Raw genomic sequence first — 26,999 nt, forward strand, 5'->3', positions numbered from 1 at the left:
GCCGCAGTTGGAGAAGCCTTGAGAAAGTGAAGTGACGTCCCGGAAGGGGATTTTACATTATCCGAACTTTTTCCTTACGATAACGGGCGCAAGTGCTTAATCGCGAGCATCAAAAAATACACAAGGGAGATGCGTGAAAAGGAGTGAACATCAACTTATAGTGATTGGCAATTCTAGCACTTGATAGGCAAAACTTGTAATCTCTGATCGCGTAATATGGAATTTATTCGCCGCCAGCCTGGTTATCTAGGTCTCAGCCTTTTGCCGTCAACACGTTCTGCATTTGCATGCTCCCTTTCTTTCATCAAGAGTACAATTTTTGCTCGTGGAAGCTTCCCATGTCTGATCTCAATATCTCTCACAAGGCAATTGCAGTTGCGCCTGATCCAAGTACATTCTGACTTGTCGTCGTCGTTCTTCATGCAGTTTCATTAAACATTCCAGGATTGCCATCCTTGATGAAGCCCCACTTCATCTGCGGTAACAGTAGCCGCGTCCAATACACCTCCCAACCGAAAATAGAAAAAGTAAAAGAATCCATCCCATCCGTCACCATTCATTGCCCGGTACAGTGATATGCATTATCAAATTAACTCCGATTCAATGGTGTTTTTGCTCGTCGACCTCTGATGTGCTTCCCACTCATCTCGGCGCTTCCTCATTAATGTCGGATCATAGTCCGGGGCTATAGGCACCGCCGCTTCGTCAGTTCGGTTGCCTGTCCGTACGGAGTCCAACACGTTGGTATTTGATCTCATTCTGCGGATACTGCGTTTCATTTTGAGCCCTCGATCCTTCGAAGGTGTCGTAGTAGGCAGGGGTTCTGATATATCCATCAAGGTTGTAGAGGCTGGTACCGACGCCGTTCTGGGTCGTTGTAGTTCGTCTTTGATAGTATTGCGGCTCTTGATCTTGCGCAACTCGCGGGCAATTCGCTCCAAGGTGGATCCTGCCTTGGGTGTCGTCGTGACATCATCATCCTTGGGTGGAGGTAAAGGCTTGTTTAACATGGGGTTATCCCTCGATACTTGACGGCTGTGGCCCTTGCCTTGACTTTCAACACTGAAGCTACTGCTGGTACTGGGCCGTGTAGCATGACTTTGACCAGAGTTGCGATTGGATGAGTTACCCGAGCCGAAAGAGATGGCCGAATCAAACTTCCGACGACCTTCGCTGTCGTACTCGAGTACCGAGCTAAAGGACGAGGCAGTGGGGGACAGGCCACGTCCAGTGATGTCATTACACTCATCAATGACATTGTTGGCCATTCGCACATAGCTATCCAAGGTTTCCCGTAAGTAGGCCCAGCCGTTGGTCTCTCCAGATCTCTTGTTCTGATTGATGAGGTTGCTCAAGACAGAGGTACCGGTTTTTTCGACGGCGGTAATGTAGCGAAAGAATTGCGAACGTTGGGTGGATAGAAGTTGAGGAGTCAATTGAGCAGTCGGTTGAACAAACTGGGTCGAGTTGATCACTGGGGGGTACAGAGTGTTGAGCATGGCAATACAGTTGGACTTGTTGAAGGGGGTCAAGGAGAGTTCGTTGATCAATGTCCACCGTCTCAGGCCGATATAGACCTGAGTATAGAGAGCCTCAACCTTGCGCTCCTTGTCTTCAATATCCGACACCCAAGTGAGTACCAGAGGATATTTTTGGGCGATTTTGTTTTGGCTCGAGATATCATCTCGGTCGATTCCGAGTTTATCCAGGGCCGCAACCACCTCTCGCCGTCTTCGAATCTCCAGATCCTTCAAGTAATCCATTGCAGTCAGGGCCTGGGGGAAATCGACTTGGTCCAGTTCAGGAGGGAAGCAGCGACGGACAAAGCTGGTGATGAAGCTAGGAGGGAGTGAGGTAGGTTGAGAGGGTAGTTGGGAGATATGTGCCATGAGATTCGCTCGAAGTTGAGCAGCCGCGGTGACGGTCGTCATGGACTGCTGCTCGTCAACTGGGGCATTTGGAGTGCGGGGGAATGCATTCCCCGGGACTGTGGGAGATATGGCCAGAGGAGAATGTTGCTGGGGGTTTTGAGTGGTGGCATTGAGAGTGTACATGGTTCGTAAGGGAATCTCATAGGTGCCCGGATATGTCAAGAGATGCTCGAGGACCCAGGGATAGGCTGCGCCTTGAGACTGAGCTAGAGAATCACCGTCTGAAGATGATATGTTTTCCATGATTGCCCGTCAGCCGACCTCGGTGGTGCGGCTCGTACCGTGGGCGTTGGTCAAGTAGGTGGAGGGGATCAGGTCAAGTGAAACGTGAAGAATATATCAATGCTCTGGATGTTGAGGAACAGATGTTGTGGTCACGTCGTGAGCATTGGGTCGTGGTTGATCCAAGCCCAGTTGTTTGTGAGTGTGTCCAGGTTTACCCGGGTTGCGGGTGCGTCAGTGCGAGAAGGGTTGAACGGGTTGTGAACCGTGCGTCAGCAACCAAGCTCTTGTGAAGCTGGGGTATCAGAGGTCTGTCCTTCGTAATATGTCGGGATCAAGTTGTGATGGAAGCAGAGCAGCTCGGACGACAGTGGTCTGGAGGCTCTGGCTTGGAAAGAAAATTGTGAAGCTCTCTAGAGAGTGAAGAGGGCGGATGGTGATGATGCCGTGGCAACCGTGGAGGGGGAGGGGAGTGGTAGAAGTAAGTCGAGTTCGGAGGATGTCTCAGAAGAAGCAGAGAGTGTATGAAGTCGATGATTGTGGAAGTGAACGGAATGAGATACCTCGTTGAAAGTAGTAGACGATGAAGAGACCCAGAAGAGCAGGGCTAAGAGAAAAGGACCAGGGCAGGGGAGATGGGAAGCGACTAGTCCACTAGTCGACGTTAGTAGGGCGAGGATGCCAGATGCAGTGGAGAAGTGTCCCAGGACTAGTTTTTTCTCAACGGGATGTCCTGGACAAGGGATCAGGGAAAGGGATAGTACCGAGGATACCGTCATCAACTGGGACTTGAAGTGCTGATCCAGGTACACTGCACCTGGGCAGTCCCACGGGAGATCAGCAGTATACCCAAAGACCGAAGGACCTGGTACCTAACTGAACTGCAGTTCTACAAATTACTCTGACATGGAATCGAGTCCGTTTAACAAAAAACACCCAGCCAAGGCGTTGCTCTCCGAATGGGGAATTATTCTGAGCCTAAGGTACTCGGCACGAACTAGGTACGAATACTTAATGTACAGCCTAGAATGGCCTCTGGGTACAAGCTTCGGGAGGCAAATCTCTGCTTCTCTCTAGGTACCTCGCATCCTTCGCTTGTAGCTGCTGTCTGCTCTGGCTTGACACCCGTTGTCGGACCTTTGATGTTTAACTTTTGTCACGCTTTTCCGCCTCCAAATTCTAAAGTCGAACTCCCAACCTGACACTATACCCGTAACCTCTAGTCCATAGGTAGTCGCCTCGGGCGTGGGATTCTTACTCGGTACAGTAGTCTGACTCTGCCTCGATATTTCCACATTGCACTCTATTTCTCCATCAATTTCTCCATCACACGCCCAGTTCCCCTGAGTCCTGAGTCCCGTCCCCATTCAATGACATGCTCGGGCACTCAACTACGGACTGTGGAGGCCAAATGTCCCCAACTACGAAGTAACACCGGAATATCAACCGATAGTGTCACTGAAGAGCAGTCACAGTCCACCGAGAAAGCCAGCCCGGAAGACCGGGGTCTCGGTCCCCTAGTCACCTCGACTCCCTGACCGTCACAGCCCTGATTCTGATTTACAAAGTATCCGTTGTGCCCCGGGGTTGGGATAGCCGCAGCAATGGCTCACTAATGGACCCATTCTATCTGGCACCCACCAAACACGTCCCCTGCATTTCTTTCCATGTCTTTGAACGCCTGCAAAGGCTTTTTCCCTTGCCCCCTGTGACGCTACACCACATTCGACCTCTTCCAAATTTTCACGCTCATTAGACTTGCACTGTCTCGTCCGAGTTCACAGTCTCACCAGTCTTGGACCCCTCACCGTGCACGGAACATGTGAAAGCACCTGTCGTCACTTCTGTAAGCTCGGTCAGACACCCATTTCCCTCCTCTTGATCACCACGAGATGGACGGTGATGGACGTGCTCGATCCGTCCCTCCCTTCAAATGACAGCTGTCATTCGTCCAGGCAGCCACTCCGATCAGAACAGCACTTGTCCTACACGACACTCTTTAGCGAGTGCAACAGATTGTGATTCTGAATGCATCTGGTGAACTCCTTCGTCTATCAACAACAACTACGAGGTACCATGCAGACATGAACCGTTCATGCACTCCTCCTTTTCCCATTCTTCCTCGCACATGCGGATACTTTTTCATGGCTATCGCTCGCATTTCCGTCCCCTGCACCAACTCTATAAACGCGTCGAAAAACTCGGACCCAGACCTTATATCGATGTGTTTTCTTGGCTTTGGTGGTGCCCTCGCAGTCATTCCGCGCCTCTCATGTGAATCCTGCCCTCTTCATCCTCCACGGTTCTCTTGGGAAGTTGGACCCATACCAAAAACTCTCGAGGTCGTCAAAATCGAGCTCAGCGCTAGTCAGGGCCATGTTCCCGTTCCTGCATTGCCCGATCCCCAAAACGGTTTTGACCCCTGTTGATCGAGGTACCGGATTTCTCTGCTGCTTAAACTGTTTCCGGTTGGTCAATTCTCTCGGCCAGCCGACCAACAAATCGCAGCTTTGCGCGTAAATTTATCGGTGCTCAGCCGTCTGCCGCGGAACTTTGAACTGGTTCCCTAGTTGGACTTGGAACCTCGCTTCTAAACCAAAGGCTTCATATCTTCCCAAGCTATTTCTCGAGGCGAACCCCTCGTACACTTTGGTCTTGATTAGCAAACTCTCGCCTGCTACCTCACTGTTTCGAGTTCGAGTGACCAACCGAGTACTCCGTACCTCGTACTGCTCTTCAACTCCTCCGTACTACCCCGTTGTATGGACTTTCAATGCTAAGTTGATACCCTGCCAGACAGTTCCTGCAAGGTTCATCGCTGTTCGAATGCCAACGTATTGGTTTCCTGGCGAATCGTTATACCCCATAGGTACCTCGACTCGTGCTCTGAGCTATACCGATAGAGAACCTCGAACTGTTATCCATGTCTCACTGACATCACTAATCCATACAAGTTCCAAGTCATCTGGACCATCCTGCAGGGCGGGATTGGGCAAGCCGATGAGGGACGTTAATGGAGGGCCCAAGTCTGAGCCGACAGGTCCTAGGGCGGTAGGGCACAGAAGAGCTCAACCAAAGCTTACCTGTTGATTGTTGTGATGCACCATTCCGTCAATATCGCTTCGTACTACTGAGGTCGGTAGCTATCTGACCAATCTGCATCATGAGAGTCGTGCACGAGATGCACTGAGACATGCAATCTGTTAATGATTGAGCAGTCGCAGGTCGGTCTTTCGCTTCAGCGTCCCATCAACTGTGACCACAAGTGCTCGGGAGTGCTAGACTGAAAGGTACAGTTCCATGGCGTTTCTCACGACCATGTCGGAGTTGGGAGACACACGGCTTGACTGGTGCTTGTTGTTGCATCGCTCTCACAAATGCTTAGCCCTCATCCCCTCAGAGCCCCCGCTATGTACCAAGGGCGAGTATGTGTCCGCATCCCTGGCGACGATCATACAATCACCAACGGGTTTTGTTTGTGTATCACTGCCCTGCTAGGAACTGCTTGGCTCGAGCTTGAGGAAACTACCTGGGTATTTTGCTGGAGCTAAGTCTTTTTTGGGACAAGGACGAAGAAACCCTAGGAAGCTCAAAGTCCGCATTCGGCCCCCTTGGACACTTGATTGTCAAAACACCCAGTGTGATCAAGCATTGCCTGATCATGTCGGTTCTACCACTACTTGCCCAAACGAGCTTGTTCAAACAGACTAACCCCCGCCACCCAATGCTTATTGCGTTGTTGCCGTGTCGGGTCCAAAGCACAATGCACCACCCGCCTCAGATATCTCACTAAAGACCAAGCATGGGTGAGATATGGACAGTCGCAGGACGGAGCATCAGTCAGCCCCGGTTTATCTGCTATTCTAACAATGACCAACCCAACTCCATGCTGTTTACCTCACAAACTATTGTACACTGAAACACTCCGAATGCAGCAGTTTCAGTGCAATCTCAGACAGAATCCTGTGAATCTGAGATAGCCGTTGTGCCGTCGGCGACTCGGCCCTTGCCGCAGGTTTCTGCCAGCTTCCAACTTGACAGCTTGAAGGCCTCAAAGGGTTCAGATGCTCTCCTCCACAAATCTGATTTCGCTAGGTGTCGTTCGGCACCACATCCTTATCATTCTCGCTGATTTTGGATGCTTCCGCGCTGACATTGCTGCTCGAATCCTCCAGATCGCTCAGTGCCCACTCTCCAAGGAAACCTTCCTCTCGCACAACACTGGTCAACTCCACGCCATTCTTCTCCGCCCACTCCACTACTTTGCTCCTCTGGATGACCATTGTGGTGGGTTCTTCATTTTCCACCTCTGCCTGCCCCGCCGTAAGACCGTTGATCTCGCTTGATGGCTTTTTCTTCCTTTTGGGAATTTGAACAACACAAATTCCCATTTCAGTCAACGCAGCGACAACGTCCTCCCCCAGCATACCCGTCCGGTCTCCAATCTCCTTGACGGACATTTCTTCTTTCCTCGGGTGGAGGGTTTTCTTTCTGGCCTTGTGGAACACTCTTTGCCCATCGGCGTCGGCGGTTTGTCCCATTATGAACCGAGCAATCCGCTCGGACCAGAATCTCAGATAGCTTTTGCGACCCATGGCACTGAGAGGTTTTTCTGGGCCCCCAATCACCCCTCCTTCCCACTCCCACCCACTGAGTTTGTAGGACACAGACATGAGCAACTGGCCCAATTGTCGATGCTGAAAGGGCGGGAAGATCAGGATGCACGCCAGGTTGTTCGAGTCCCATGAGAGATTTTCCTTGGAGAAGAATCCGAGCACTTGAGAACGTTCGATCAGATCATCGTCGAGCACCGAGGAACTCCTCTTGCGACCTCGACCTTTGGTGGGTGCGCTGACCACAGGCTCTGGTGAGGAGTAAGTCAATACGTAATATTTGAAACCTCCCGTATCGAAGAAGACGCTCTTCTGATCAAGGAAGAGCTTTCCAAACAGCGAAAGATTCTGACAGTAGAGTTTCTCCTTGTCGCCGTCAATCTCCCACACCGCGTAGCCGTCAGATTCGTAGACTTTGAATGCACTCTCGGGCACCGGTTGGGTTTCCAGGCCCTGTTCGCGTCTCGCCCGGTGATGGTGCAGGTGCTGTATATAGCTACGCTCGTCCGGCGTGTAGCGGAAGCACGACGGACAGACATGGAGTCGACGACACAACGGTTCAGTTTTGTTGAGATCGTGTGGCGTGCTCACGTTTCCATTGCGCAGGTCCGACGTCGTCATGTATTTTGAAGGGTGGTAGTCCGGCCCCAAGATGATGTTATCGGGATACGGCGAGTAGTACCATGTGTCGAATAGAAGATTCCCCAGGACTACGTTGCCGATGTTGCGGCTGAGGATCTTGAGCGATGCTCTTCTCGCGCGGTGAGGTGATCCCTCGCCTAGCACTGATGTTACTCCTTCGGCCATGATTGAGATGGATGGTTCGAGCCTCAGAAGAGGTTGTTTTTGTCTATGTCATGATATTTGTCTTTGAGCAGTCTACGACGTCAACGCCCATCGTGATGAGACGAGTGTGTGATTTGATGCAGTCTACCAGTGTCTTGACCTCGTCGTCGTCGTTGTTGTTTCAAATGACGCCGGAACCGTCACTTTAATTGACTGAACCCGTGAAATGCATGCCAAGGAAATGACGCAGAGCAAAAGGACAGGTTGTGCATTCCCAAAGACACCCGCGTCCCTTTAATGTCATCCATTCCATTTCCATTATTTGTTGCTTTCGATCGACAACCCTCACCCCAATCCATTCTTTTGTTCTTTCTCTCAGTTTACCACTTTCTACGATTACAGGGACATCTTCCTCTCTCAAACCATATTGCTCGAACATGCAACCATGATTCTACAGCTGAGAAACTACGCCGTCTTCCTGACCCTCCTTGGGCTATCCCTCGTTCCTCTCTGCACCGCAGACTCAACTGTGATCGCGTCCGATACTCCGATAGCACAGTTGAGGGCTGCTGCGAAAGAAGCAAACGGAAGAGGTGCCAGACATGAAGCCCTCGACTACTTCAATGCCATCATTTCCAGGGATCCTTCCGACTACCTCACCCTCTTCCAGCGTGGCGCCATCTATCTTTCCCAGGGTCGCACTGCACAGGCGAGTGCGGATTTCGACAGCGTTTTGAAGTTGAAACCCGGTTTCGACGGTGCTTTGGTACAACGAGCGAAACTTCGAGCCAGAAGTGCAGACTGGACGGCCGCCAAACAGGATTATGTCGCTCTTGGGGACAAGGCTGCTGAAGAGCTGGCACATCTTGAGGAGGCAGAGGGTGCTGCATACCTTGCAGCTGAAGCCGAAAAGAAGGGCGATTATGAAACATGCATTAATCAGTCCGGTCTTGCTATCATGACTGCCGGTGCAGCCCTGTCACTGCGACAACTTCGGGCCAGGTGTCGCTTTGAACGCGGCGAGATAGAGGAAGGAGTTAATGATCTGCAGCATGTCTTGTCCATCGCCCCTGGTTCCATCGAACCTCATCTCCAGGCATCGGCCATGTTCTTCTACAGTCTTGGCGACACTGAACGTGGTCTTACCCAGATCAAGAAGTGTCTTCACTCCGATCCAGACTCAAAGCCTTGCAAGCGCCTCTTCCGTGAAGAGAAAGCCATCGCCAAACAGATCGATAAAGCTCAAACCCTTATGAGCAACAAACAGTATAACTCAGCAAGCAAAGTGTTTGTTGGCTTGAACACAGAAGATGAGCCAGGTCTGCTATCGGAGATCAAAGCCAACATCGAACAACATCGATCCGATGGGACCATTCACTCAAAAGCAGCATCCTCTTTGTATACCGTGTTGGTCGAGAAGACCTGCGAAGCTTTCGTCTCCATGAAGTCCATGGTAAAGGCACAGCCATATTGTGTCGAGTCCTTGAACCTGAATCCCAACTCCCTATATGCCTTGCTATACCAAGCTCAAAAGCACATGGATAATGAGAGCTTCGAAGCGGCCATTACCTCTCTGACCACCGCTCGTGAGAATCATCCAGAGTCGCAGAATCTCATCAACGAGAAACTTCAGGAAGCACAGACGGCTCTCAAACGCTCCAAGACCAAGGACTACTACAAAGTCCTCGGTGTTTCACGTGACGCAGATGAGCGCACCATCCGAAAAGCCTACCGCGCAGCGACAAAGATTCACCATCCTGACAAGGCCGCAGCACGTGGGGAGTCGAAGGATGAAGCAGAAAAGAAAATGGCTTCAATCAACGAAGCATACGAAGTCCTCAATGACCCTGAGCTGAAAGCTCGCTATGATAGAGGCGATGATCCGAATGATCCCATGTCCAACCAAGGCGGCTCTCCATTCCAAGGCAGCCCATTTGGTGGAGGTCAGCAATTCGTCTTTCAACAGAACGGGCAAAAGTTTAAATTCTCTGGTGAAGGAGGAAACCCCTTCGGTGGATTTCCGAATGGGTTTAACTTTGGATGAGACAATAGGGATGGTCGACAGTTTCATCATTCCTACCACGGCTCAACTCTCCTACAAGACTGTCGATCCAACCTGGTCCTAGCTAGAAATCAGTTGTCTTGACACCTAAAGCCACGCATTGCGACGGAGAAGGTTGCCTACTTCTGATTGCCAGCCGGCTTCTCTCGAAAGAGACATGTCAGTCACTCTATATGCCTCAGAACTGTGCCAGCTCAGTGACACAGCTTATTCACTCGCAGACCATGCTCAGCAATAGCAGAGAAGGAACATTCCTATTCCTGCCACATGAACCACGAGCAGCTCGCTTTTACGCTTCCAGACGCAAATTCCAAGAGCAATGTGGACTATATCCATAGCGCAGGAAGACCTCTCACCCGGCTTCATGTGCATCAAGTCCCATTTCCAGCTAGTCCACCTTGAAAAATCAAGCCGACGCAACAACGCTCTAGCCTCCATTGGAAAGGCAGAGTACTGTTGCTCACCCACCACACGTCATGTACCATACCTTGTACACCATCACTTGACACCAACAAGCATCAGCCAGAATCCATTGGGAGCAAGTTCAAAGGAAGCAGGACAATTGCCACCAGGTCCGTAATTAGAGCAAGCCGCCGCCACCAGGCATCTCATCACTGAAGTATCTCACTTAAGTAGTGCAAATCGATCTTCTCTCCTTATCCAGCCCGACGTACGTCGCGCACAGTCGCCCTTAGAGTCAGAGTCAGAGTCATTGGGCTTCGACAGGGAGCGCCATCCATGGATGGACAGATAGGTATCTAGATAGGTATCTAGATAGATAGACAGATAGACAGATCGTTTTTCTATCCATCCATCCATCCAAGAACCAACAGACCCATAACAATGAACCCCTTCATATATCTCATCACAACACTGACCCCTCCACACCCACGCGCAAAGCCAGCGATCGAGCCTCTAGTTACGTTAGCTAGCTGCATACCTCTTCTGCATAGCGTAGTGGTAGGATAGAATAATGAGTCCGTCGTAGCCGCGCTGGTGGGAAGCAATTGATTTAGCTTGCTCGGGAACGCTCCCGTTCCGTTGATGGATATGCTGGACCGGGGAAGTTAGATGACGTGCCGTGTCATGTCGTGTTCGTGGTGTAGCGTGGCGTTTGTGATTGAAGATAAATAAACATTGCCCTCTCGATACCGCGGAACTACTTCTACACTACTACACCTATATTGCTTTTATCTGTTCTTCAACTCGAAGGTATTGCTCACTCAAGTTCGTCGTCCGAGTTTAGAATTATTTTTGCACCCTCTCGGATAGTGGAGAGCAGTATATAGCACGAACAGTGTTTTTGTCTTTTCTTCATTTATCAATCCTGGAATTGATCTGATTGTACGCCTTGCCACGACGCTTCTCGCTCGTCATCATTACTTTCCCCTCGATAAGCAAAGTGGTTGGCTTGTGCCTACATGTGGTTTTCTGTGTTCATTACTTTGCTCGACACAAGATCTCCCGCTCCGCTTTGCAGAGCATGTCTCTCTTCCACCATCTCAATTAATCCGTCATTGATAGCGACCTGTTGATCAACCAGACTTGGCCTATTGGAACATTGCTCCCAATGATACCATCTAGGCTGTCAGGGCTCTATCAATGATCCCACCTTGCGGTCTCATTTCTTCCGAGAGCCAATACGGGCGAGACCAGCCTCACAACTATTGTTGTACCAACTCAGACCAATATCATCTACCCAAAAGCTCTTGATTTGGCCTTTGACGTTGGCATAGAAGCTCAACCGGCTGAGTCTATAAAATTGGTAGTTGAAGTTGATTAGTCCCAAACTGCAATTATTGAAATCGGGGCATGGTGGAATGGTGAAATGCTGTGTCACTGCAACTTTCTCGGTTCGTGTTGTATTGTCCCATTGATAGCCAGTGGCAACAAAGTCACAAGTGGTGTATGACGATGTAGCATTGTTATCACATCCAACCCAAGCCGATCGAGCATTGAACCAGTAGTTGTCGTTGTAGTTTCGAGGACCACATCCAAAACCACTGGGTTCGATCAAACCGGCATTAGGTGAGCCGGTATTGTTGAACTTGGGAGATTGAACAAATTGACCCAGACGACTTCCTGTATGAGGAGGGAAAGGAGCATGAGGTGGAGGAACGAAGGACCACTCAGCTCCCCAGTAGAAATGGTTGTAAGGATTGAAGATGGGTGGGAAATCAGTAGTGTCGTTGTTGTTGGTAGAAAAGACGGGTAGATTCTCGAACTGGAAACGGGTTAGTACCACCTATGAATCGCGAGGCTGAGCATCCTTACATCCATCTTGAAAGGTCCATACTCTCCACAACCATGGGACGGGATGGGATGGACTGTGCTTGAGCTTGGAGGGCTCTGAGAAGCAGTCGGGATTGGGGCAGCGGTAACTAATGTAATTGGTCAGTAGAAAATCACAGGTCCGAACCTTTGACATTACCAGTTGTCTCCCATGTTGTGTATGTCAGCACAGTTGACCCAGCCCAGTTGTTGCACCATGAAGCAAGCTGACCACCAATTGTGGCGGAGATCAAGACACAAGTCTGTCGCTTGTCCAACACACCATTATCGAAGATCTCAACAGGGGCATCAAAGCCATTGAATGATGGCGACTCGGTAATGGCTGAGGAAGAAGACTCAGTTGCGGTAACAAATTCAGTGGTGACTGCTGTGACAGTGAGGACACTATCAGGATAAAGGGGCTCTGGTGAGGATGGGACCAATGTCGAGCCTGTAGGGACAAGACCGGGATTGGTACCAGTTGCATCAAAGACTGAGTTTGTGTAGTTCCATCCTCCAACAGGACTGGTGAAGGGGACATGGCCAGTGGTGCTGTTGGTAGTGGCTTGTTTGGCAACTGAAGTATGGGCAGGGACTGGAGACACGGTAACGGTTGTTGTCTCTGCAATGATTGAGGCAGATGGGGAGAAACTCCAATCAGTTGTAGATTGACCTTTGGACACGTAGAAGACCGTGCTACCATCACCAGCAAGCTCTGTGGCTTCAAAGCCAGAGACGTGAATGGAGTGAGTGAAGACGGGATTGTTTGTGTTTTGTGAGTTCGAGATTGGGTTGAGCAGACTCGATTGACGGACTTGAGCAGTGTCGACTGATGCCATGGAAGCAGCAATGGAAGTTGGATCTTGTTGAAGGATGGTGACAGTCTCTGGAGTGTCAGTGACGGTCAAGGTGGTGATCTGATTGACGACGACAGTCTGCCAGATGGTAATGGGGGTACATGTTGATCTGTAAGTGTGAGATTTCAGTGATAAGACTAGACTAGAGATCGAAGTAGCAACTGATCCTTGGTTTTGTCTGAAACGCAGGAGACCTGCCTCACAGAGTCCAGATATCGCTCCAAGGAGGAGAAACACAGTTGTGAATCTCATGATGAAGGTTGGACAGCCAGCAGTCTGTGGAAAAATTGAATGAATGACTTTGGTCTGGTTTGAATTGAGTGGCTGTGGCTGAGGGTGTCGAATGTGGAATGAGTGTCGATGTCGAAGAGACGAAAGAGAGAGAGGTGCCTTGTGAGAGGTCAAGAGAAGAGTTCAAGGAGTGTGACGGGGAAGGGGAGAAAGTCCTTGGATGAGAGAAAAAAAGGTGGAAAGGGTAAGTGTGAAGGGAGTGACCATGAATTTATCAGGTTTCAAGGAAAGGGGTTTTTTTGATCGAGAATGAAACGTTGGGAAAATGGTGGTAATGAGGGTCAAGGTGAAGGTCAGATCAGAGCGAACTTGAATTGAAGGTGATGACGGACTCCAGCAACTCAACAGGCCACACGGATTGAGAATCAGGAAAAGTGAAGGAACAGTCGGACTCAACGCAGTGAATATCTCGCTCCTTCTCTTTTCTTCTTCTGGCCTTGCAACACGCGTCGGGAGAATTCAAAATCCAAAATCCAAAATCCAAACTTGATCCGTCTTGATTCAACCTCGCATCAATCTCAGCAGCACACGTGAGACCAGACGCGTAGATTGTAGATCCTCGTCGAGCTGAACGAGAACCAGCCTCTTCCTTGCCGTGTTCTTGGTGTCTAGGCTCTATACATGATGTTGATATCCCTTGGTCAGTCTCTTTCTCTCTCGTAGACCGGCACCTCCGAGCTCTCCGAGATCCATAAACACGCCTCACCAATCAACCAGAACGAACTACCAAAGCAGTCCTTGGACCTGGCTGGACGATTAATTAGTTCTCCAAATCCACCTACTAAAAGGATCCCGATCGTCATCAAGGGCGACTTATGTAGATAGCCGTTCGACGAAACATCACCGTGCAATCCACTGCAAGAAGCATGCATGTAGCAGAACTTGAGTCCGCAGCCTCCCACGGACGGCACTTCAACCCTTCCAGAAGCCTGTCACGGCCACTCCACTCCAGCATTTGGCCTACAGTGTGAGGACCCGTGCTCCACATATGGACCGTTCATCCCAAGGCCAAAGACGTAGTACTCCGTTCAGGTGAGATGCAAACCGATCGGCTGTGAGGGAAATAAATGCTCCTGACAACAGTCCACTTATCGTCAATTCCTTACCAGTAACATACACTGTCATATCATCGCCTCGCTGTGACCCGCATGCATTTTTCCAAATCGACCTGGGTACCTGCTTCCATACCCGAGATTTGGTGACACAACCACCCAAGCACTCATGGTCAATTACGGAAAAAGATCTTGATTTTGACTTACTTGAGACACCAGGCACCAACTAGGGTATCCCTTACCTAGGTAGATTCGCCGTAGCAGAGATATATATGTCTTCTGTATTAGCTCACTGGTATTGACGGACATGGGTTGGTATTTGCAAGTACAAGGGGAACGATAAAATATTTGTGGGGAAGGGCCATTTGTCAAACCCGAGAGGATGATATCCACAAGAACAAGGCTTTCTGTCATGTTGAATCCCAGTCCTGGAGACAAGCAGGGGCGCCAATGCGAGCTCTCCCACTTGGGACTCATCGTGCTCGAGTATTGCCAATCTTCTGGAGAGTATACTTGGCTGCATTGCAACCAGATCTGGGGGTGGAATCATTTCGAACTGCAGCAAATTTGACAAATCAGATCTCAAGAGCGGAGTTCTCATATAAGTCATCATTAAGCAGTGGTCAAGCAAGATATACTGAGATGCCTTCGCTCAATTCGACCAGATCCAGACCATTTCTATGCCCCCTTCCAGAGATGCTGAAAAACATCAAGCTCGACGAGATGAGAGGTGTGCTGCCCGCCACAGGGTATTGGGGACTTCGTGTGCGATCCCTGGTGGCTGAATCTAATGATCCATAAAGCCATATTATCAGCTGCTTCCCCTTCAAAGTCCCGGTGTAAGAACATGATCAAAGAGTTCGAGTACTCGTAACGCAAAGTGCCTCACAAACAAATCAAAGCAACAAATCCCAACGCCCGCTTGCAGAAATCATCAAAGGTCGTATAGCAGCAAACCATTCGACGGCAAAAATCCCGACATGAACACAAAACCGAAGGGAAAATCATGGTGAAAAAGAGTCGTTATGGGTATCGGGTATCTCTCAGATGCGGGCCGTCAAGATTCAAAAGTCCAGAAGAGCTGTAGTCCACAGGCATGCCTCCACATCTTCGTCGTCATCGTCATTGTTGTAGTTCGTCATCGATTAAAATAAAAGCTAAGTATGAGGTGTATCGGTTGGGTGACACTCTCCAGTTTGAGAAATTGGTCATCGTGAACCATTTTCGCCACTCGTCGCAACTGCAACCAGAGCCTCGAGTCGATTCATCTCACCTCCACCAGCACCGCGTTCGTTGAATGACACAGTTCTCTGGTGGCGGCTATCTTCTATATATGGAGAGGGCGCGAGACATACCTGTGAGGCTGGTTAGCTGTTGCGTCGATACGATAATTGGTCCGCAAACTTACATTCTGATGCCCTTCGGGAGCGATCGCTCCCTGTTGAGTTTCCATATAGCCGCTGCCGTTCATTATCATTGGGTGTACCTCAACCGCTGTCATCCCGGGTGTCGGTACCCCATCACTGCTACTCGAGTCTTCCGGAGAAGTCCGTGCCATAGGAATAGGTCCATTATACCAAGCCTGTCTCTTGTTTTGCTTGGCAGAACCTGGGGTTTCAAGACCCCCTCGCATCGTTCCTTGTTGGTGGGAATGGTTGAATGAAGACGGAGGGGGTCCCATGCCGACATGGGTTTGGACCTCGTGATGGCGCATGCCAACGTTTTGAATCTCATTAATTGTTTGTTGCCCCCAGCTGACGGTGACTTGTCGCTTGTTGGCAGGTTCCTCCAGTTCGGGATACTGACTAGTGCGAGGCCCTTCCCAAGAGATATGGCTTTGATGACCTCGCGGGTCATGGTGAGGTGCAGAAGCGTACAATTGAGGATCTGTTGGTACCGAATCTAGTTGCATCGGGCTAGGTTGCCGACGAGGGGGGGTATATGGGCGGTGTTGAACATGGTCAAAACTTTCAATTCCTGGAAGTCGAGGTGCTTGACCGGCAGCAGCAGTGGCATGTTGAGCATGAGCCGGCTGAGGTGCATCAGGTGTCTGAGAATATGTCAAGCCGCTTGTTGCGGGTCGGTTGTAATTATAGTTGGCGGCGGGAAATGTGGATGCATGCCATGTCCGCCTTCGCCAGTCCTCTCCTGGCGAGACCTGTGGTCCCGGAGCAATCGGAAAAGAAGTCGAGGTAGGGCTGGCAAAAGCGCCCGAGTTTGAAGATGCACCCGAACTTGGTGGGCCCATCTGATTCATATAAGTCATGGGATATCCTGGAGCGTACTGGTTTTGATAAGGGTTGGGCCCTGACGGCACACTAAGTCGACGGGTCGGTGGTCTAGAACCAAAGAAGGTACCTCCACGAGAGGTAGTAGAGCCCGGAGACCCGATTGAAGACAGAAAACCAGGGCTACCAGGCGTCGTCGTGGAGAAGTTGGCCGAAGTTGGAGTACTCAAGCCGCTGGTGGTGCTTCCATCAAATCCTCGATACTGAGCAGGAGGTGTTTGTGGAGGTTCACCTAGATTCTGCCGAGTCGTTGGATCATTTGCCATCAGAAGCGGAGGTGGCCTGCGTTTGGCTTCTGTGACGATACTGTAATTCGACGAGGTCGAACCCACGCTGGAGGCCGAGAGGTTGCGACTATGGCCGCGGCTGTGACCTCCAGTACTTCCTCCAGTACCCGTGCGAGGGCGCCCGGTGGGGCGTACGCGGTCTGTGCGAATTTGTCTCTGGAATCGTGTCCCAGTTGCCGCAAGAGAGTCGGTGGGAATCTCTTCATTGACGTGGACAGTCTGGGCATGTTGCCGCAGATTGTCCAGACGAGAGAAGCGGCGATTACAATGACATTGGAATGGGCGTTCTCCAGTATGTTTCCTTATATGACGAGCGAGATGCTCGCTTCTGGTAAAACTCAGATTGCATGGTGGATAGCCCGTGCAGAAGAACCTTTGGCCCTTCTTCTTCCGGGAGGCCGAGTCTCCCTCACCTAGTTCGCCGTCATTGTCAGAGCCATCGAGATCGTCGTCGTCGTCCATCTCCATAGACACTGACATCCGATCGTCGCTATTGTTACTGTCTATCGCATTGTCATGGTGTTGTATGAGACCATCTTCCTGAGGCGCTTGACTCGCAGGTTGGGAGGCTCGAAATGAATGATCGACAGTCGCGGACTGAGACCCATTCGTGACATTGGGGGCGAAGTGACTCGGCCTCGGTGTTGTGGGAGTGTCCAACTCTTCTGGTCGATCCTTTGTGGGTAGAGAGTCGCTCAATACAAGGCTGGATATGGCGGCCATGGTATTTGGAGGTATGGCTGTGGTTCACTATGTGACGGCCCTGGAAATGCGGCTTCACGCCACACTGTTTGCTCGCATCCGTGAGTAAACTGCTGGGGTTCTTATTGATTAGCCGTCAATTATCAAGAGAAGGATGGATTGTAAATGGTTGAGAAGTGGTGGGTTGGTGGAGAGAAGAACTCGAGTGTGGCAACGGACAGTGTCGGAGGGGCTGGAGCCGCGGTGATAAGGCCAGGGAATTCGGACCAAGAGGGTCAGGAAGGCTGCGTACGTGGACAGGCCATACGGTCATCAGGAACCGAACAGATGCCCAGAGGATGACGGGTGACGGATAAAGGATGAAGGATGGTTGACAGTGGGAAGATGATCCGACAGATGGTATCAGACAAACGAGTAGTATAGATTCAAGGCTGCGACAATAGAGTTGAAGATGATGGGAATGATGGTGGTTACGGGTGTGCCAGTGTGTGGCTTTGGTTTGGATGGCAAAGCGGACTCGGGTGAATTGGAAGCGTTGGTGTTGGTGTTGGCGTTGGCGCTGCGAGTGGCAATGGATACAAGAGGGACAAGCCTGCAAGGCGATCCCTGACAGATGTGGAGAACAGGGGGGCGGGACTCGCTGAAGTAGAGCGGTGTGTGGAAATGGAAGGACGAACAGGTGGGCATCAATTATCGAGTATCCAGCATCCAGCATCAAGCCGAGGGATGGAATGATACGAGTACCAGGTGGAGGGAACGATGAGATTGAAGAGAGACGAATGGATTAGCGACATGAATCATGAAGAAGAGTCGAAATCGACCAAAGATATGCTGGAAATAGGATGCACACTGTATGAGGTGCATGTGCATCCAGTAGGACTAAGTAGGTCTTCGGTGCACCTACGAAGATGAGGATAGGCACAGGCACAGGTACAGGCACAGGCTTCATAAGGAGGGACTATTTTATCCACTGCCGTGTCCAGTGTTCAGAGTAGGAAAGGTACGAGTACGAGTACCTATCTCACGCTGGGAAGTGATCCCCCACGGCCACGAGTGCCTAAATCGACTGCGGCAACCAACAAGACCAGTAGCCGCCGCAACAATACTTCGTAGGCCCAAAGCCAAACATCAATCGTTGGCGTCACGATCCACCAATTCCACGGGCAGAGATGAGAGGAATGAGGGGGTTCCCGGGCCATGAGATGGTGGTTGGTTCAACACGCAATGCCCAGGCGATTGATTGGCGACGCTCGGGCTAGCCTGTGCGGGCTGAAGCGTGTGGGTGATGCACGATCCGGCTTCCAAGTCCTGGTGCAGTGGTCAGCAAATACGGCCAGAGGCCAGAAATGGGCACCTAGTTAGTTACCTAAAGAACGACCTCAGGCTCACGGGCCCAGAGACTCGAGAGTTTGGGTTTGGTTGATGTGCAGCAGCGCCTGCACCCTCAGAGGATTACCCCTGTGCCATGTCTGCTACAGCCACTCAGGTTTAGGGTCTCTGCCCTCCATCTTTTAATCATTGCCCCTCACCCCCGCCTAAATTCAACCTTCAATCCTCATCGCTCAAGTTCCTGACTCTTTCAACATCCCATGATTCCAAAGCGGACAGCCTCTGTGCCGACACGATCCATTTTTAACCTCCTCCACTTCTCTTCGTCCCGTCTTCAACTCACCTGCCATCCCACTCGCACATGAACGTCTTCTCATCCTTACGCAGGCCTCAATCATGTCATCCCCCGTCGTGGACGTTGACGGCAGCAATTGACTCACTTTGTCCTTTAGGCACATGTTGCCCCACTCGTCTCTCTTCCCTTGTTCTTTAGGCTTCCGCTGACTGCAGTAAACTCCAAGGGTCATCATCATCGAGGGCACCAATCCATCTGCCTCTCAGGTACACCCGTCTGTGGATAGACTCTGGGGCTGAGGTCTCCCCAAATGGTAAAGCCCGTGCTCATTTTCTCCGGATGGATCCAGGCACCAGGGACGAATCTCTGCAAACGGTCTCCCTAGCGTACATGTGCCAATTCATATCAGATGACCTTTCGACAGGCCATTGCTTGGGATGTACGAAGTAATGCAACCCTTCTGTCAAAATCCTCTTCCGCAGTTCTTGACATCCACTCCACCGAGCAGATGCATCACTATTGCTCTCTTCGTCTGATAAATCAACATGTGCATGTGCTCCTTCGGAATGCGCATGCACGTCTCGTGTCGGAAGAGTTCGTAGCACAGTTCGTAGTTTCTTCTTACATGTGGATTGTCTACTGCACACCTGCCTTGCCACGTGTGAGGTTGAATATGCACGTAATTGACCATAACTTGTAGCAGAACACAGTAGCCCAGATTCGGTAGATTGACGTTCCGACCGAGGGGTATTTCCTCCTCTCACCATGATGGCTGACAACATTCGCCCGAAGAGCAGAATATTATCGTAGACCATCGGAGAGGGGCCGTACGTATCTGCGAACTTGATAGAGCCTAAATATTCAATCAATTGTAAAAACAAAGATGACCAAAGCCGATCGTGCAAATTAATGGCCATTCTAGCGAGTGGAAAGGGTCAGGGCTCACAGCCTTGCCCACCCACATTTTCTCAGCCTGATACTGCTTTCTCCAAATGCCAATCTGTCACATACCTTCCCACTCGACAAGTACCACAACCACTAACAATCCCTGTTTTTAGACACAGAGAGGAAAACAAGGAATTGCACGAAAAAGATCCCGCGATGACAGATATGATTCCGAGAGTCCACAGACATTGATCGAGTGGCCAAAGCCTTGTCAAAATCTTTTCAAGGCAGCCTTGTGGGAGGGACGACAACAGAACCCAGGAACAGGGGAATGACCACTTGAACCATTTTCGCGTTTGCATCTCCAAGCAAGCCGCAGATTCGACGGGTCGAGCAGGATTCTCGCACGCACGTCATATACACATACTCTCGGAACCACTGAATCCCCCACCACTCACCATGGCCAACAAAACCACCCCAGCCAACGGGGTGGCCACAACAACATCAACATACATCAACTTCGAAGTCCTCACATCCCCCGACTTCTCAGCATATACGCACGCCAACAGCCTGGTGCTCGCGAGCAACAATGCCTCAGATCCGAGCATCGACCTGACCACCCCACTGTCACGGGTACTGTTCGACCTGCAAGAAATCGACTCGCACATCCACACGCTGACGTCGCGCTCCGCGCTGGACATGCTCACGTACACGGCGACGCAGAACGAAACTGCACAGCGGATCCTCGCGCGCGTTGACGACGAACGCGCCCGTCTGCTGGGCAGCTACGAGCGCCTCGAGAAGGAGGTGCTGGAGCGACACCGCCGCGCCGTCGACGCCAAGACCGCCGCCCAGCGCAGCTGGCACGTCCTGCAGCTCGGGCGTGGCGTGCAGAGGATCCTCGCGCTCGCGAGGCAGTTGGAGGTTGTGCTGGCCGAGTCTGGGCTCGGTGGGGGCGCGAGGTTCGGCAAGGAGGACCACGGGGCGCTGGTGCGCGCGAGCCTGTCGATCCTCGCGTTTCGCGATGCCATGAGTGGCAAGCTTGCGGGTGAGCTGGGCCGGGTCACTCTCGTCAAGACTCTGCGTGGCCGTGTCTTTGAGGACGGCGAGGCCCGCGTCCTCGACTACGCTAGGAGAGTGGTCCGCGAGTTCTCTATGAGCTCGCTTTCGTCTGGTCCTGCTGGAAATACAGGTGCAAGTGCTGTGCCGAACACGGCGGGCCTGACGTATCGTGAAGCTGAAGACAGTCGTGCGCGATTCACCAGTGCGGTTCATATCCTCTATTATCTCTCGCCCGCCCCGCGGATCGATGGGCAGAAGATGTCCAAGAAGGACTTCGAGCCCGAGTATTTCCTGCGTGCCTTGCAGGGATACCTACAGAGTGCAATTACGTCGAGCTCGGCTTCAATCGGGAGAGCACTGGGACAACTTCCGAACCTGGACCGAGCGCTGATGGAAGCGAGTGCTCGATGTCAGAACATCATCGCCCTCGAGGCTCTACTACGCGGAATCCATGCCCCAGACCATCCTCTCTTGATGAAAGTGGTAGATCGCAAGACTACGGACGAGACGAACGCAGGGGAAAGTGACAGCGACTCTGACGACTCCGTTAACGACGCAGACACCTCGCCGTCCTCGTCATCTTCGGAAACACTTCTCTCACTCCTCCTCACAGCCCTGGATACAGCGTCGCTGCCCTCGTATTTCTGGCGCTCTCTGGCATCGTCGCTGTCAAGCCGTGTCTCGGAGATACTCAACCGAGGAGGTGTGGCGGCTCGGACGCTGAGAAGCCAGCGAGACACCGTGCGGGCCGAGATACGTGAGTGTGTGTTGCGAGGCTCCAAGTTGCCGCGTAGTGTGGTGCTGGGAGATGCAAGGAAGGCCGAGGAGGAGGTCGTGGAGAATTGGGAGAGAGAGGCGGCTGTCATGGTTGGGAGTGTAGTTGGGTTGTTGGCACGATGAGATGGGACCAAGGGGAAGTATGAATCGTCAACCCTTAGAGATGAGGATGAATGGCACGGGTTATATCATCTCTTTCATGAGTTGAGTAAAGATTATGTGTTTACAGAAGCCGCCATGTGGATGGACATATATATACAGTCATCCTCCTTCTGCTTCTGGCAGCCATCATGATGCATGAATATATCTCCAATGGAATAGACAAGACCACGCTATGCTATGCAGTTCCCTTCCCAATTTTGATACATATTGCGACCTCCTATGTGTTCAGTGCGGATATGGTACCCATGCCAGGCAGGAGATCTCGGTGGCGTCCCAGATTCACAGAATCACTGGAGATTGGCTCTCTATACGAACGTTATACAGTTGTCATGAAGGAGACAATGGTCGCAGCTTCGCAAATGATGTGAATGATTGATGATCCATGAGGAGGGGGCCCATTCATCCAAACCACCCTTTCCCTCCTCTATCGGCTTTGGCTTTGGCGGCCATTTTGGCATCGTCCTGTTGGATCCTTGCTATTGTTTGATCCCGGTTGTATTCCATCACTCGCTTCTCTTTAAAGTACTTGATCTAAAGCCGCACCAGATTAGTGATCGATAGGAAGGAGCCTTCTCTTTGCCACTCACCCAACTCCTGGCGCAATCCTTTTCATAGGCTACAACCTCTTGCGCACATACTTTCCGAGCCTTTTCGTCTTCTTTAATGGCATCCAGGATATTGTTCTTGTCCAGACACTCGAAGAAGAGGTCTCTTGATTCGTAGCAAACCTCTCGGGCATTACGGTCCGGTGCGACGAAGCCGCCATCAGTGGACTTGGGTCGTACGGGCTCCGGTTGGGCAGGAGTTGCTGATCCTCCGAGCCATGTGGGAAGCCAGCCCATGGTGGTGGTGTTGAGTGTCTTGAGGTCTTTTGATGAATGAGTTTGAGAAGGTAATGAACCAGGCCCGGGTGGATGGGTAAGCGGTCGCAGCCAGTGGACAGATGTGTAGCTGTCTTGTTGACTCTAGAGTGTCCGGTGATCTGCTTGAACTCTGAACGAAATATAGTGTAAGCTAAGGAATATCCTGAGATGAAAGCATAATGGATTTCGAAAGTCACCAGTTCCCCAAGTCAGTCGCAGGTGGAGAACGACTTTTGGGGAAGCATTGAGGGCATAAATAATACCGAGTCCACGTGATCCAGGTGACGTCCATGGCAGGCGCATTCAACCATCCAAAAAGTGGCTTCTTTCCAGTGACTGCCTGCCATCTTCTATTCCACGACTCCTTTCTTTCCAAGGGACATCTACTCCCAATACTCCCAACAAGCATGAATCGGTAATACACTCCATCTCCGGTCTCATATAACCATCTCCAGATCAGCGAATGCCACCCCGTCGGCGGAAACCACCTCGCGCGGGCGCCCTGACTGAACTCCCTCCACTCAAAATCATTCGATCCATTCTACTCTTGCAACTCTTCTATTATGTCGCGGCTTTCGTTCTGATCCTGTTCACGACTTTGGTTCTTGGCCAAAAGTTCTCGCTGGCACTGATTTTCGATTGGAACAGCGTTCGCGGCGACAATACCATCGGCTGGACCGTCGGCTTTCTCTGGGTCATTGTTGGCTTCATCACGTATGTGCCCCCTGGACTCGACATAACGCGCGTCACCTCATATCTAACTCCCTTTTCAGTGTCATACCCATCCTTCTTCTCGTCTCCCGATCAAAGCTGGTCCCGGATTTTGCCTTGACCATTCATCTCATCCATTTGATCATCACCTCCTTCTACACCAAAGCCATCCCAACAAATCTCTTGTGGTGGAGCCTTGAGGCTGCAAGTGCTGCGCTCATGGTCAGCTTGGGTGTTTGGGCTTGTCGATATCGCGAATTGCAGCCAATATCCTTTGGCACGATTCCTCCCAAGAAGCCTGCAGTAGATGGAAATGAGTCTCATGTGCGTGGTGGCCAGGGCGGTCGAGACGTTGACGCAGGTCCGAGTTACGAGATGGTCAATGTCCGAGGGGATGAGAACGTTTGAAGCAAGCTAATCATGTTGATGACCAAATCAAGAACCTCCTGGGGTCCAACTGGAAAGGAGTACACGGTTCTCATCCCGATGGTTTCACTGTACCGACCCGCTCAGTCCCCAACAACTACAGAAGTTGTTATTGACGAGTTCTTCCTCAGTCAGCTACGAACTAGGCATAAGCAGTGGACTAAGCGGCAGACCTTCCCTCGAAACAAAATGATTTATCTCGACAAGGATCCGGGGAACCCTCGTTCCTGTAGCACTGCCTTGGAACACTCAGTCGGCATGCTCCATGAAGTTCGGTCCCATACCTGACTCTCAAACTAATCACCACACTAAGATCAGGCACTAGGAAGAAGCTTTGTACATCGTCTTGGACAGTTTACAAGCACGCCGTGGTAATTCAAGTCTACTGTCTACCACCCTTGAGCATTAGCAATTCAGGAAATTGCAACACCGGCTGCAAGTTGCAAGGCAGCGATATGTCTTATGACGAAATCAGAACGTTCACGGTCGTATCGGTCTCTCATTGCAGCTTCTGCCACTTCAGCTAAAGCTTTCTCATGAGACGTCAATGACGGTAACTTCGCAATTCTGGCGGATTCAAGTCTCCTTCGGTGGTCCTCTTTTAGGTCTCGATACTTCAGATATCGTTCTGATCGGATCCTCGACTCATCGGCTGTCATAGCGCTGCTGTTCTTACTGTTCCGTCTGGTTGATCTCATTTTGAGTAGCCTTGACAGAATCGATTTTTGTGGTTCCTGCATTGGGGCGGATGCTTTATCGCCCTTCATCAGCACATATATCTCGAATCGTCCCAAGTCTCATAGCCCACTTACCTGCAAGGATGGTAGAGAATTCAAAGTCTTGGAAGTTCTGGTCAAGGAAATCTGCGGCCCCTGATTTCTGCACCCATCTGATGAGATGGAAATCCGTACTACCATCATACTCCTCAAGATCGACCAATTCTCCCCGATAAGTGTTGAACGCGTCAAAGTCGTCCAAAGTGTTATTGCCAATTAACACGTCGGTTGTGAGCTCATCCAGGATGTAAAAGCGCCGTAACAGTTCGTCGGTATCGTTTGCATTTCTTGAACCAAATCGAAATGAGACGAGGACGGATCCTGAAAGTATCTTTTGTGATGTGTCCGCAAATTCGACGTATTGATATGCTGATTCTAGTGGTTGGATTTCAAGTCCACTTCGTTGTACATAGTCAAGAGATATCAAATCAACGTCCGATCCTGTGTCTGGGTTGGCCAGAACCCTTTCGTCGTTGACTGTGCAATTGATTCTGCGTCTAGGGAGCTCCATATGGCAGACTCTCAATGCACTTCCTATAGGAACAGATATTTGCCGTACTCGTTCCTTGAAACTCGCAAGGATTCCTGTGCTTTGCAGGAATGAGTTCCCTACTACCAAAGGCTCAACAAGCTTGGGATACACCCAGAACTTGGTCTCTGGGACACTTTGGTGGCCAGAGGATTTATCGACACCTAGTGGCAAGCTACAGCGGACGGTCGTATGTCCGATGGCGTTCATACGTTTGCGTACAGCGGTATGACAGTGGAAGCTCGTTGCCCCGGATTTGTCGATTGTCAAGTTTAGCTCTCTTGCAAATGCTTCAGACATGGCGTTCGCTTGAGCCGACGTGTCTGCAAAGGCAAGCTCGGACCTGCCTCGAATCTTCAGAGGCAGATACGGCCGGACGAATTTCTGAAGGTGTTTTGTGGGGTGGGGGGAGGCTGGTGTTTCTTTCCCTGGCTGTGTCTTAGACACAGCAGCCTTTCGAGTTTCTGAGCCGACCAGATCAGGTCGCCCATTATTGGGTGTCGACAGTGGCCATGTTTGCTCGGTCACAGATGTGGGTGTGGTAACACCTGGCCAACTAGCAGTGTGTCGAGGATTTGGAAAAGCTCCGTCCGTGCATTTCTGGCCTTTTATATCAAGTCCCTCCTCAAACTCAACATCCACCTCTGGTGTTAATGACCTGACATGAGCATACTGCGGGTCTCGTTCCTGCTCTTCTTGGCTTCTAAAATGGGTGGTCTTCAGAGCTGTAGCCAGGAATTCCTCTTCGGACATCTTTTTGCCTTTGATATACTTGTGTAGGTCTTTGAGAGATCGTTTACGGCCGTGGATCTCGAAAGCCGTTGCCTGCTTACCACTGTTTTGACGAATATAGTGAAGAACCGCGCATATTTGATAGTCATGGTCTGAGTAGTTCTTTGAAAAGCCCCACGAAGCAAGTCGTGCTTTATACATACGCTCGCTAAGTATAATTCTTTGTTAGCGGTATGTAGATAGTGATAAGCCTCATAACTCGTGCAAAGAAAACATATATCAAATTTGCAGAAGGAGGGATTCTTCATTAGACTTACGTAGCTCTAAAGCCGTGTCGTTGCTCCATCAGCCTCTTGACCTCCTTCAACGGCTTGCTCTGGTAGAGCACTCGGATTTCCTCCTTTACCGCTCGCCACTCCTGGACGCTGGGACCGTCGCGGCCCTCCAAGAGACTTGTGGGAGAGACATCACCGTGATGCCGGTCACCCGCATTCTGGTCTTCCTCGACCGACCGTATCGCTGCCCGCGCCGACGGCGTAGCATCTTCCTGCTCGGGCATGGTCCTCGGGCTATTATTGACTTTCAGGCCATGACAGATGTGTTTTTGGTCTTTTGGTTTTGTTTTTGGATGGTTCAGGAAGAACAGATGTTGTTTTCTCCAGCCTGGCGGTTTCCGGCGGTCGACAGGTCGATGGATGGGCTTGAGGCACGCCAAGCATATTCAAGAGCTGTTGTGGCAGTGCTGCTCCTCCTGCTGCCTCGTACGAGTACTTGCGGTACGAGTGATGGGGACTAAAAGGTAGCTAACCCATGCAGGGTTCTTTTCGCCGACCTATCGTAAATGATGGACAAGTCCCTTCTAGGATAAGTCTCAAGACTTCACGATGTAATTGAAAGCTCTGTATCCTCGAGAGCCAGTCGATCATGTTTGTGATTTATCCTGACTAGGTGCCGCGAACATGACTTGTTTGAACATGTCGCTTTTATGAGACCAGCCGGCCCTGCATTCATACATTTACATTCATTGTCTTTGCGTAGCCGATGTTATTTGACGTTGTCTTCGGTTACTGCGAGTGATAACAGTTCTGGC

At 50.9% G+C, this 26,999-nt stretch overlaps 9 protein-coding genes across 9 annotated transcripts; 3 read left to right on the forward strand and 6 right to left on the reverse strand.

The window, feature by feature from the left end:
• Positions 1-584: 584 nt before the first annotated feature.
• LTR84_011541 (uncharacterized protein) lies at positions 585-2,174 on the reverse strand (the record flags this gene model as incomplete). The annotated part of the gene is made up of 1 exon (XM_064855070.1): positions 585-2,174. One exon carries the CDS (start codon positions 2,172-2,174, stop codon positions 585-587), a length of 1,590 nt encoding a protein of 529 aa, XP_064708659.1.
• Positions 2,175-6,244: 4,070 nt separating this feature from the next.
• LTR84_011542 (uncharacterized protein) lies at positions 6,245-7,573 on the reverse strand (the record flags this gene model as incomplete). Its single annotated transcript, XM_064855071.1, has 1 exon — positions 6,245-7,573. One exon carries the CDS (start codon positions 7,571-7,573, stop codon positions 6,245-6,247), a length of 1,329 nt encoding a protein of 442 aa, XP_064708660.1.
• Positions 7,574-7,997: 424 nt separating this feature from the next.
• Positions 7,998-9,596, forward strand: LTR84_011543 (uncharacterized protein; the record flags this gene model as incomplete). Its single annotated transcript, XM_064855072.1, has 1 exon — positions 7,998-9,596. One exon carries the CDS (start codon positions 7,998-8,000, stop codon positions 9,594-9,596), a length of 1,599 nt encoding a protein of 532 aa, XP_064708661.1.
• Positions 9,597-11,235: 1,639 nt separating this feature from the next.
• On the reverse strand, positions 11,236-12,994 carry LTR84_011544 (uncharacterized protein; the record flags this gene model as incomplete). Its single annotated transcript, XM_064855073.1, has 3 exons — positions 11,236-11,838; positions 11,889-11,995; positions 12,046-12,994. 3 exons carry the CDS (start codon positions 12,992-12,994, stop codon positions 11,236-11,238), a joined length of 1,659 nt encoding a protein of 552 aa, XP_064708662.1.
• Positions 12,995-15,293: 2,299 nt separating this feature from the next.
• LTR84_011545 (uncharacterized protein) lies at positions 15,294-17,383 on the reverse strand (the record flags this gene model as incomplete). Its single annotated transcript, XM_064855074.1, has 2 exons — positions 15,294-15,440; positions 15,494-17,383. The coding sequence occupies 2 exons, from the start codon at positions 17,381-17,383 to the stop codon at positions 15,294-15,296; spliced, it is 2,037 nt and encodes a 678-aa protein (XP_064708663.1).
• Positions 17,384-20,330: 2,947 nt separating this feature from the next.
• Positions 20,331-21,833, forward strand: LTR84_011546 (uncharacterized protein; the record flags this gene model as incomplete). Its single annotated transcript, XM_064855075.1, has 1 exon — positions 20,331-21,833. The coding sequence occupies one exon, from the start codon at positions 20,331-20,333 to the stop codon at positions 21,831-21,833; it is 1,503 nt and encodes a 500-aa protein (XP_064708664.1).
• Positions 21,834-22,271: 438 nt separating this feature from the next.
• On the reverse strand, positions 22,272-22,714 carry LTR84_011547 (uncharacterized protein; the record flags this gene model as incomplete). The annotated part of the gene is made up of 2 exons (XM_064855076.1): positions 22,272-22,403; positions 22,460-22,714. 2 exons carry the CDS (start codon positions 22,712-22,714, stop codon positions 22,272-22,274), a joined length of 387 nt encoding a protein of 128 aa, XP_064708665.1.
• Positions 22,715-23,198: 484 nt separating this feature from the next.
• Positions 23,199-23,854, forward strand: LTR84_011548 (uncharacterized protein; the record flags this gene model as incomplete). The annotated part of the gene is made up of 2 exons (XM_064855077.1): positions 23,199-23,449; positions 23,509-23,854. The coding sequence occupies 2 exons, from the start codon at positions 23,199-23,201 to the stop codon at positions 23,852-23,854; spliced, it is 597 nt and encodes a 198-aa protein (XP_064708666.1).
• A 431-nt stretch (positions 23,855-24,285) lies between these two features.
• LTR84_011549 (uncharacterized protein) lies at positions 24,286-26,468 on the reverse strand (the record flags this gene model as incomplete). Its single annotated transcript, XM_064855078.1, has 3 exons — positions 24,286-24,623; positions 24,685-26,117; positions 26,227-26,468. The coding sequence occupies 3 exons, from the start codon at positions 26,466-26,468 to the stop codon at positions 24,286-24,288; spliced, it is 2,013 nt and encodes a 670-aa protein (XP_064708667.1).
• Between the last annotated feature and the right edge of the window lie 531 nt (positions 26,469-26,999).

The sequence above is a fragment of the Exophiala bonariae genome (assembly GCF_035927105.1).
Source record: "Exophiala bonariae strain CCFEE 5792 chromosome Unknown scaffold_6, whole genome shotgun sequence".
NCBI lineage: Eukaryota > Fungi > Ascomycota > Eurotiomycetes > Chaetothyriales > Herpotrichiellaceae > Exophiala > Exophiala bonariae.